General features: G+C 40.3%; 1 protein-coding gene across 2 annotated transcripts; it reads left to right on the top strand.

Moving 5' to 3' along the window:
- The first annotated feature begins 2,985 nt into the window (after positions 1-2,985).
- On the top strand, positions 2,986-10,306 carry LOC307023752 (3-hydroxy-3-methylglutaryl-coenzyme A reductase-like). Of its 2 annotated transcripts, none has more exons than XM_079657263.1 (20): positions 2,986-3,139; positions 3,712-3,897; positions 4,007-4,118; positions 4,243-4,330; positions 4,503-4,587; positions 4,706-4,811; positions 4,912-5,018; positions 5,126-5,245; positions 5,337-5,470; positions 5,581-5,849; positions 5,978-6,132; positions 6,216-6,410; positions 6,796-6,954; positions 7,055-7,212; positions 7,322-7,427; positions 7,525-7,695; positions 7,880-8,020; positions 8,406-8,564; positions 9,069-9,223; positions 9,313-10,306. In XM_079657263.1, exons 2-20 carry the CDS (start codon positions 3,736-3,738, stop codon positions 9,395-9,397), a joined length of 2,667 nt encoding a protein of 888 aa, XP_079513389.1. In that variant the 5' UTR covers positions 2,986-3,139; positions 3,712-3,735; the 3' UTR covers positions 9,398-10,306. The 2 variants fall into 2 exon arrangements, with proteins under 2 accessions (XP_079513389.1, XP_079513390.1); XM_079657264.1 differs by having other exon boundaries at positions 2,991-3,120.
- The last annotated feature ends 65 nt before the right edge of the window (positions 10,307-10,371 follow it).

The raw sequence follows: 10,371 nt of genomic DNA, 5'->3' as shown, positions 1-10,371 counted from the left end.
GTGTCGGTGCGCTCTCACAAATAAGCCGAAAAGAAAGAGGGAGGGGTTCAAAGAAGCGGATAACTGCACTAATTGCATATTATAAAAGATGCACAAATGTTATCTGGCGTTTCATATGTCACCACAGATGTAAGGCAAACACTATTGTTATGTGCATAATATTGTAAAAGTTAATGGAGCTGTGCTTACATTACAAGCTATTCCTAAACGGACATCCATGCAGCTTATTAGAGAGGTTGAATGAAAACCCCGTGGTCTCTGTCATCTGAAATCACTTAGAAATCAATCAGAAAGAATCCAAAGAATCAGTTTATTTGTATTCTTCCAGGATTGACAACCTGTCATTACATTGTCAACCAGATCGTGCTATATAATTAGAAAGACGTACAACAAGTTAACCGTTCAACGGTTAGTAATTAAAACCAAGCACGTCTCTAATGTGTCAAATTAGCAGTTATTTGTGAGAAGGGATAGAAAATGCATTATCTAACTTTATTTACATCATGTTATTGGCAGCAGATTAAAAAAAAACATGGATCAGATTTTTCCTCAGGTTGTTACAGAAACATAGATTTAAGTGTGAATGCATTTTTCATTGTCATCTTTTCAGCCATTTCCAAATATTTCACACTTTATTAGGCCTACATGTCATGTGGCAATATTTTTTTAGGACCAACTTTTTTCAGTTTTATATAACGGAAATAACAGTTCAAACACCCGTATAACAAGAGTTCACACATTTCTTTGTAGACATGTGATGTGTTTGATGAAGTAAAACGTGTTACTCAGAGATTGACTGAACTGTCAAACGTATAGGGTAGACAAGAAAATAAGCGGCTGTGGTTTGCATACAGGATATGAAATATGAAAATTCACTCTGCAGATAGCCAAGCTATGATGTTCAATAAGATGGATAGATCAACTTTTGAAAAGTGCTGAAATGATCCTCCAGTAAAGAGAAACTGATGTGATGCACTTCATTTAATTGCAAATTGACAGATTCAATATAAATGTTCAGTAATAAACTTCTTGCTCTTTTATTTTGATAAGATCTCTGGATAGTGAATCTACTACTGAGATACCGCAGGTCCTTCCTTCCTGCAGCAGTCAGATACAACCAGCACAGCCATTAGTAGAACCCCCTAACCCTAACCGCCCCACACACACCACAACACAGACTATAACACCCCTTGCTGTTAAATACCAACCAACTATATCACAACTATATGTGATATATATATATATATATATATATATATATATATATATATGTGATATATATATATATATATATATATATATATATATATATATATATATATATATATATGCCGTTAAAACTGTTACAGGATGTGTATTGTATGTATGTACAATACATACAGGCCGGATGTATATTTTTTATTATATTTATTATATTTTTTATTATATCATAACTTAGTACTTTTTAATTCATGTAACATATAACATATGTAACGTTACGCTGTCTGTGGCTCTTTTTTCTGCTGTAACTACGTACATTTCCCCTCTGTGGGACTAATAAAGGTATTTTGATTCTGATTGGTGGAAAGTAAGTACATTTAATCAAGTATTGTATCTAAGTACTTTTGTTGATATATTTGTACTTACATTGAGTATTTACATTTATTGCTACTATACTTCTACTCCATTACATTTCAGCGGCACATTTTCCATTTTTTTATTTTGTCTTTTTATTTTAACACTCACAGTTACAAATTCCCTACATATAAAAATAAGCTGACATGAATATTGAAGTGCTGTACATCACAGTGCTTCACATATCTACATTTGGTCCACATTGACAAACTTAAATACTCTTACATGGGTAAAAACCGGATCAAATAATAATAATAATGAAATAATTCTGTGAAAAGATCCATTCTGCATAATGCATTAACTTTTGATACTTGGAGCATTTAGCTATAATTCTGATGTAGGCTACTTTATATAGTTCTGAAATGGGCCATTGCCAACTGCAACACCCTACCAAGTATGTGGGCCTTACTGATAGAACGTGTAATAGTCAGCCTACAATCATCAAAGGTATTTCTCTTCAAACTACCATCTCAAACATGCACCAAAGTCCCACTATGTGATCCACATAAAACAAGGCAGAGTTTTACAGCAGCTCCTTTTGTTCTTTGTTGTAGGCACATTTGCATGATAAGCATAAAGATGGGAGCTGTACAATTACATGTTTCAGTCCAAACAAGTGTAAGATTGATAATTGATCCTCCAGACAGACAGATTCTAGGCCTAACCACTGGGTGCTTCACTTGCCTTCTTGAAGCACTGCAATCTTCAAAATACCGCTCGTGCTGACCATTTTAGTTTTCATTCATATTTTACACATCTAACAACCTGTAGCGCTAACTACAGTCTGCAGTGGTGTAAAGTAACTAAGTACATTTACTCAAGTACTGTATTTAAGTACAATTTATAGAGAATTGTACTTCACTTGAGTATTTCAAATGTTTGCTACTTTGTACTTCTACCCCACTCAAATAAATTCAGAGGTAAATAATATACTTTTACTCCACTACATTTATTTAATATCTTTAGTTACTGTGGATTAATGATGTGAAATAGCCTATTATCAACTCTTAAATAAGACTTTAGTTACGCCTGGAGTAAATTCACAAGCTACCCTGCAGTATAGTCATTAAAACTAGCTGCACCTTTACCAGCTTTGATAACACTTAATGCATCAATAATTATAATCAAAACATATACAGTAAAGCCTATATTATTCTGAAACGGGCATCATGAGTATTTTTGCTTTTGGTACTTTAAGTATATTTGATGCTAATACTTTCGCAATTTACTTGACTAATATTTTGATTTCACTTTTACTTGTAACAGAGTATTCCTACACTCTGGTGGTTCTACTTTTAATACAACATCGGAGTAGGCTACTTTTCCCACCTCTGACAGTGTCATCACGCCGTGTGACGTAGGTGACGTAGGTGACTTTCCGCATCGCCATGTTGACGCCGTTGTTACGTTGACACAGTCTATGGTTGTTGTATAATAAGAACGTTGTTACCCCGAAGAGATTTGTGGAGGGGGCATTATCATCATGGAAAGGACTCGCTGACTTGGGTGAAGATTACATTTTAAAGTACGATAATTCAACATGTTTTATAGGGCTCCAACTTTAAAGAGTCAATAACGTACAGAGTGACAATGTCACCTTGGTGGTAGATATGTATGTTGTTAGACCGGGTGTGACAGCTAATGCAGCTAATGCTAACGCTACTGTCTGAGAGCTAACTGCTAAAGCTAATGCTAACCATGAAAAACCTTAAACTGACACCTTAAACACAGATATGTTTACTAGTTTGACCTCTCGATCATTTCTGTCTTTATAAACTGTAAAACAGTACGCTTAAGTTAGTCTGCATAGCTTGAACTAAACGCTCTTTCACTTGAGATAGCTAGCCAAGGGGAAGCTACATTTTGGTCTCACAGCTGTTACATTTTGGTCTCACAGCTGTTAGCTAAAAAAATGTAGCTACAATTACATTACTTCCCTTTTTAAAGTTAGTGGAATAGAAGTATAAAGCAGCATAACATGGAAATACTCAATTAAAGTACAAGTACCTAACAGAAATTCTACTTGAGTACAGTACTTGAGTAATTGTACTTCCCATCTCTATATGCTTTTTTATACATGTGACTCTGTGATCTTAGGCAGCAGAAAGGCATCCTGAGACCATGTTGGCCCGGCTGTTCAGGCTCCACGGCCTACTGGTGGCCTCCCATCCATGGGAGGTTATAGTGGGCACCATCGCTCTAACCGTGTGCCTCGTGTCTATGAACAACTTGTCATCCAGCAGCCAGATATGCAGATGGAATGACTGTCCGAAAGTGGAAGAGGTGAGTCTGCTTGACAGGAGGCTGGAGTGGGTTTGGCAGCTTATTTTAAATTAAAACAGGTAGAAGGATATGCTAGCAAGAAGTTACGTATGTGCTTGTTTTCTTACAGGAAATCCACAGCAGTGACGTAATCATCCTAACTATCACACGCTGCATGGCCATCGTTTATATCTATTTCCAGTTGAAGAATCTGCGACAACTAGGCTCCAAATATATACTGGGTCAGTATGATAGGATGCTGTAGCTTGTTCAGCATTACACTTTATGCTTCATATCATTTCCATATTTACAATGACAATGCCATACAGTATATATTTTTGACTGTTATCATATTTCTTCCTACAGGCATTGCAGGGTTGTTCACAGTGTTCTCCAGCTTTATTTTCAGTACGGTGGTCATCCACTTCTTTGGGAAAGAGCTGACAGGTCTTAAGTAAGTTTGAAATGGGCCAACATACTTATTGCACAGCACACAGAATTAACTTAAGTTTGCTAGTCATTTCAATTTACGGCAGTGTCCAACAGAACTTGGTTTTTAACAATGAAGACGTGCTGCAGTGAAACAATGTAATTCCCTGATTGACATTTATCCCTTTCCCCTGCAGTGAAGCCTTGCCGTTCTTTCTGCTGCTCATTGACCTGTCCAAAGCCTGCACATTGGCCAAATTTGCCCTCAGCTCAAACTCTCAGGTATTGTCACGCACCTTGTTTCTGTGAATGTGTGAACTGTAACTGAAATCTGTCGATTCATAGCCAGAACATAGATGAGGTATCTGACAGTTGCTATGGCTCTGTGTCTTGTGTATAGGAGGAGGTTAGGGAGAACATCTCTCAGGGCATGGCCATCCTGGGCCCCACCTTCACCCTGGACGCTCTGGTAGAGTGTCTGGTCATTGGGATTGGCACCATGTCAGGTAAGGACAAATATTAGTGTTCCTCCAAAACAGCACCAGCTATGTTTCATTTTGATACTCTGTGATGATGGTGTATTAACTTTTTTCTATTGTTTTCCAGGTGTGCCTCAATTAGAGATCATGTGTTGTTTTGGCTGTATGTCTGTCCTGGCCAATTACTTTGTCTTCATGACCTTCTTCCCTGCGTGTGTCTCCCTGGTCTTGGAGGTAAGGATTATTTGTAAAATGTGGGCGAAATCTTTGTCTGAAATCAGTTGCAAATGCATGTCACAGTAGATTTCGATCGAGCTCATGCTGCATGTTTGTCTGTGTAGCTGTCCAGGGAAAGTCGTGAGGGACGTCCGATCTGGCAACTGAGCCACTTTGCTTCTGTGCTGGCTGAAGAAGAGGACAACAAGCCCAATCCTGTGACACAAAGGGTCAAAATCATCATGGTGAGACTCGGTAGTTTAAAAGTAAACTCTGTACAGTTGTTTAAAAATCAGTTTCAATTATGTGAAACGTTTTTTACAATATCCTTCCCAGTCTCTGAGCCTGGCTTTGGTTCATGCTCATACTCGGCTAGCAGCTGAGCATCCAGGTCAGAACAGCTCTCTGGAGGGACCCATAGCAACCAGACTGAATTCTGGTGACACATTATGGCCTCCTAAGCTCAACGGGTAAGAGCACTCAAAACAAATGAACCTTTCCATGAACACATTTGTCTGGTATTTACTGCCGTCCTCTGACCTACTGATGCATGATTTTGTCTCTTTTCCCCTCCGACTAGTATGGACCTGGAGCAGGTGATAACTCTTGGCCTCGCCCTGCTCCTGGCTGTGAAGTACGTTTTCTTTGAGCAAGCAGAGACAGAGTCTTCCCTGTCCCTCATGAGTCCAAGTATCAGCTGTCCTCCGACCCAGAAACCCAGGGTGGCAGAGGACTGCTGCAGGAGGAACTACCCAAGCACAAAACCTCAGACGACCATGAACGGTACCTTAGCAACCAACCCTGCCTTGCCAGCTGTGTCAGACGCTGACACAGCGTTCAGGGAGAAAGGTGAGACTTATAATGAGCCCTCATAGCGCTATCCTGTCTTAACCTGGAGATGAAAAAACAACATCTCTGATGTAACTGCATTGCTGCTTAACATTGTTTTTCTCTCTCTCGTGTTTCCTCTACGTCAGAGGCTACTCAGCCGGCTGTTGTCCCAGTGGAGAACGGCCCCTGGGTTTCATGCTTTGGGGAGTCTCCTGCTCCGACACCTTGTGTTCCTCAAAGCAGCTGTAATTCAGAGGCCCGGACGCTGGAGGAATGTATGAGTATCCTCTCAGATCCACAGGTAAGCTGATGGAAATCCTATCTTCAGTTCTGTGTTTGTCTGAAGGTATAACAAGTCACTACATTGCCCATGTTGCTTTCCAGAAGGGTGCCCGTTTTCTGAGTGATGAAGAGGTGATGAACCTGGTGACCTCTCGAAACATCCTGAACTATAAACTGGAATCTGTCCTGGAGACTCCAGAGAGGGGCGTGGCCATCAGGAGGGAAATGCTTTCATCCAAACTGCCTGTTCTCTCTGCTTTAACTTCTCTGCCTTATAAGGACTACGACTATTCTAAGGTATTGGCCACATGCAAATCTTTCACTTTTTATTGGACCTATTTGGTATTGACTACAAGCACATTCATTTTGATCCATTTTAAATTATGATATATATACATATTTCATTAAAAAAAATTACAAATATTCTAATTGTCTTATATGCTTTATATATTTATATTTCATGTACATCTTTTTCATTGTTTAATGAAAAAGATGTTTCAATTGTAAATTCTTTAAAATGTAATACCTCCTACGGTGTTTATGTATGCTCCATTATACACCAGAGCAATGTATGTATAAACCTACTTGGCAGTAAACCTAATTCTTTTTCTGATGGTTTTCATTAACGATATGTTTCTGTACATATTGCAGCTTCTATAAAGTCCTTGTTGTTGCCCTGCAGGTGATGGGCACCTGCTGTGAGAATGTCATTGGCTACATGCCGGTGCCAGTGGGAGTGGCTGGTCCTCTTCTTTTGGACGAGAAGCAGTTTTACATTCCCATGGCGACCACAGAGGGCTGTCTGGTGGCCAGCACTAACAGAGGATGCAGGGCGCTTTCTGTAAGTTAGGAACACCGAGCTCTATCTGTTGTTGACTGTGTGTATATACAGTATGTGTGTGTGTGTGTGTGTGCTGACTCTATGGTATGTTCCTGTCCAGCTGAGCGGGGGTTGCCGCAGCAGCATCCTGGCTGACAGTATGACCCGGGCTCCTGTGGTGAGGCTGCCCTCAGCATGCCGCGCCGCAGAGGTCAAAGTGTGGCTGGAGACCCCGGATGGGTTCGCCCTGATCAAAGAGGCGTTCGACCAGACCAGCAGGTCAGTGCAAACACAGAGAGAAAAGTTTTCCAATTCATTAAGTCACACCCATGAAATGTTGTTGTATTTGAGGACATACAGATCATGTGTTAACATTTGCTCTTGATAGGTTTGCTCGTCTGGAGAAGCTTCTGGTGAGCTTAGCAGGGAGAAACTTATACATTCGCTTCCAGTCTCAGACCGGAGACGCCATGGGCATGAACATGCTCTCAAAGGTACCATCCACAGCAGTCAATGCAAATGAGAAGCAGCACTACAGAGCACTGTTTGTTTTGTAAATACAAATAAAAGTGTGTGTGTGTATTTTCCCAGGGGACGGAGCAGGCTCTGCAAATACTCCAGCAGCAGTATCCAGATGTGGATGTGCTGTCGATCAGTGGCAACTATTGCACTGACAAGAAGTCTGCTGCCATTAACTGGATCCTGGGTCGGGGAAAGTCTGCTGTGTGTGACGCCACAATACCAGCCAAGGTGGTCAGGGAGGTAAAGAACACTAAAACCAAACTCTTCTGTTTGTTGTTTGATGTGTAACAGTGGGATTTCCACTATAAACTCAAATCACAGTTTATTTATTCATTCATTATTAACATGTTCTTATTGGTGCTGCTTTTTTCTGTTGGAAAAATCATACAGTTGGCATTAAAACAGCCCATTCATGTGTCTGCAGGTGTTGAAAACCAGCACAGCCTCTCTGGTGGAGCTGAACATCAACAAGAACTTGGTGGGCTCGGCCATGGCGGGCAGCATCGGGGGCTTCAATGCTCATGCTGCCAACATCGTAGCTGCCATCTACATCGCCTGTGGACAGGTAATGGACCCCCTAACATGTTTTAATTACTTAGATTCATCTCACACAAAATGTGGTAAAACAGTATTGATGGTTCAGAATAAAGATTACATTTTTTTTAGCATATTAGAATGGTTAAATTACGCATATAACATTATAATTGGACACTAGTCATCTGATCTGCTCATGAAATCAAGTATGAAAAACATCCCTATTAAGAGATAATTATATAAATAAATACATTATATGAGGAATTAGGAGTGCTGATCATTCAAATGAACCCAAAGTTATTACATTGCAATATATTTGGCTGCAAAAAAAAGAATAAATAATAAGTGTTGGGCATCAGCGTAGCCCACCGCATGAATCTGTGCGTCGAGTGAAATGTTTGCGTTGCTGGTTCCAGGACCCGGCTCAGACCGTGGGGAGCTCCAACTGCATCACCCAGATGGAGGGGGCCGGCCCGGAGAGGGAGGACCTGTACATCAGCTGCACCATGCCCTCCATAGAGCTGGGCACTGTAGGGGGGGGCACCAACCTGGCCCCCCAGCAGGCCTGCCTCCAGGTAATGTTCCCTTTAACAGGAAATATAAATATACATTTTCTCCAAGAAAAAGTATACTATGTTCAACATTTCTGAATAAAAGACACACTAAAATGTTTTAGTTATATGTCGGAAAATCGAAATTATAGTGTCGAAAAAAAACGAAATGGCATGACGGAAAATTTGAAAAAACAACAGCATAGTATGTCAAAAAAAATCTCCAAAAATAACATTTTAACATATGTATCGTATAGTATGCCGGAAACTACATTGTATAGTATGTCGTAAAAAGCCGTAGTAAAGTATGTTTAAATTATATGAAAAAAAGCCCTTTTTTTAGTATGATTGTGGATATTAGGGTTGTAATTACAGAGAGAGAGGGTGGTTAGACAGTGTAGTAACAGTTGTATTAATCATTAGAGCTTTATTAAATGTGATATAAACCTGCTATACTTGCATAGATTCTAATGACCATGGTAAACAGTTCTCTGATATTTGTCTGATCTGTACCCTAAATATCTGTAGATGCTCGGTGTCCAGGGGACCAGCTCCAGCCGGCCCGGGGATAACGCCCGTCAGCTGGCCCGTGTGGTCTGTGCCACGGTCCTGGCCGGGGAGCTGTCTCTGATGGCCGCTCTCGCTGCTGGACACCTCGTCAAGAGCCACATGGCCCACAACAGGTCAGATACTTCATTAGTCTTCTTTAAAGTTTGTAACCATCTTCATTTTTTTCTTGATTTCTGAAGCCCTCCTATTTCTCTGCTCCCAGATCTAAAACAAACCTTTCAGAAACGCCTTCATCAGAAAGCTGCGTGACAAAGAATTCAGAGGGTCCCTCTTTAGAGTCATATTGAAGGAGCGCTCCAGCCAACAGAGGGAAGCTTCACGGTGAAAACGGAGAGAATTGTCTCCGAATGACGTGACTCTGAAAGGAGTGGACCTAAAGACTGATAACCTGATACAGGAAACATGCTAACCCCACAGCCAACGCGTGCTTGCTTTGCGTGTCGCACCACTGTGTGCATAAAAACTTTTCCAGGTCAGGTATTATGTTGAGCTTATTTATTTGTGCCATGTGTCTGCAACTGAGCATCGCAGAAGTGTGTGTGTGTGTGTGTGTGTTGTTGTCACTGATCTTAAGACAATTGTGAATTATTGAATGGCTTTGAACGCTTTCTGTGCCTCTTTAGAGTCTTAAGGCCAAATTCATTCATACGACAGAACTTGCACCTTGATTCTTTTATTTTTCATTTGAAATGCAGAATGTGAGATCTTCAAACTGCTATACCATGTTTTGGTCTTTGCACTAGTCAAAGGTTTGCGTGAGATGATGCCATCTCTTCCCCTCAATGTATGTGTTACTAAAGCAGTGTTCTTTTGCACAACCCTTACGGACTCAGGGTGCTGCTGTGTATTCTGTGGAATGAAAATGGCTGCTAGTTCCAGAGGAAAAGCTAACATGGTTTTTCGTCAAAGTGGAAAAATGATACAGGCATTGTTTCTTTGTGTTAAGGCGAAAAGGATGACTGGAAAGATTAAAGCCATATTAACTAATTTAATGGCACACTATTACGTACAGAAGGTTATACTGACAGTGTGGAAGCTAAAGGTATCACTGACTGCAGCTCCTGGTTTTGTCCTCTTTGGAAAGCAAGTGCAAACGTGGCCTTACAGTTTGTCTCGGAGAAGCCATAGCATGTTCTAGATAGAATATTCAATTCTAAGCTATTCATTTTTTTTATTTAATAAATGATTTACATCAAGTTTCCTCTTAATGTCTCTGCTCAAACTAAAATGGTATAGGTACTTATACCACTAACAACAAAAA

Source organism: Notothenia rossii, assembly GCF_949606895.1.
Source record: "Notothenia rossii genome assembly, chromosome: 11".
NCBI classification, from domain to species: Eukaryota; Metazoa; Chordata; class Actinopteri; order Perciformes; family Nototheniidae; genus Notothenia; species Notothenia rossii.
The sequence above is the reverse complement of the archived record's forward strand: the minus strand, read 5'-3'. Positions and strand labels throughout refer to the sequence as shown.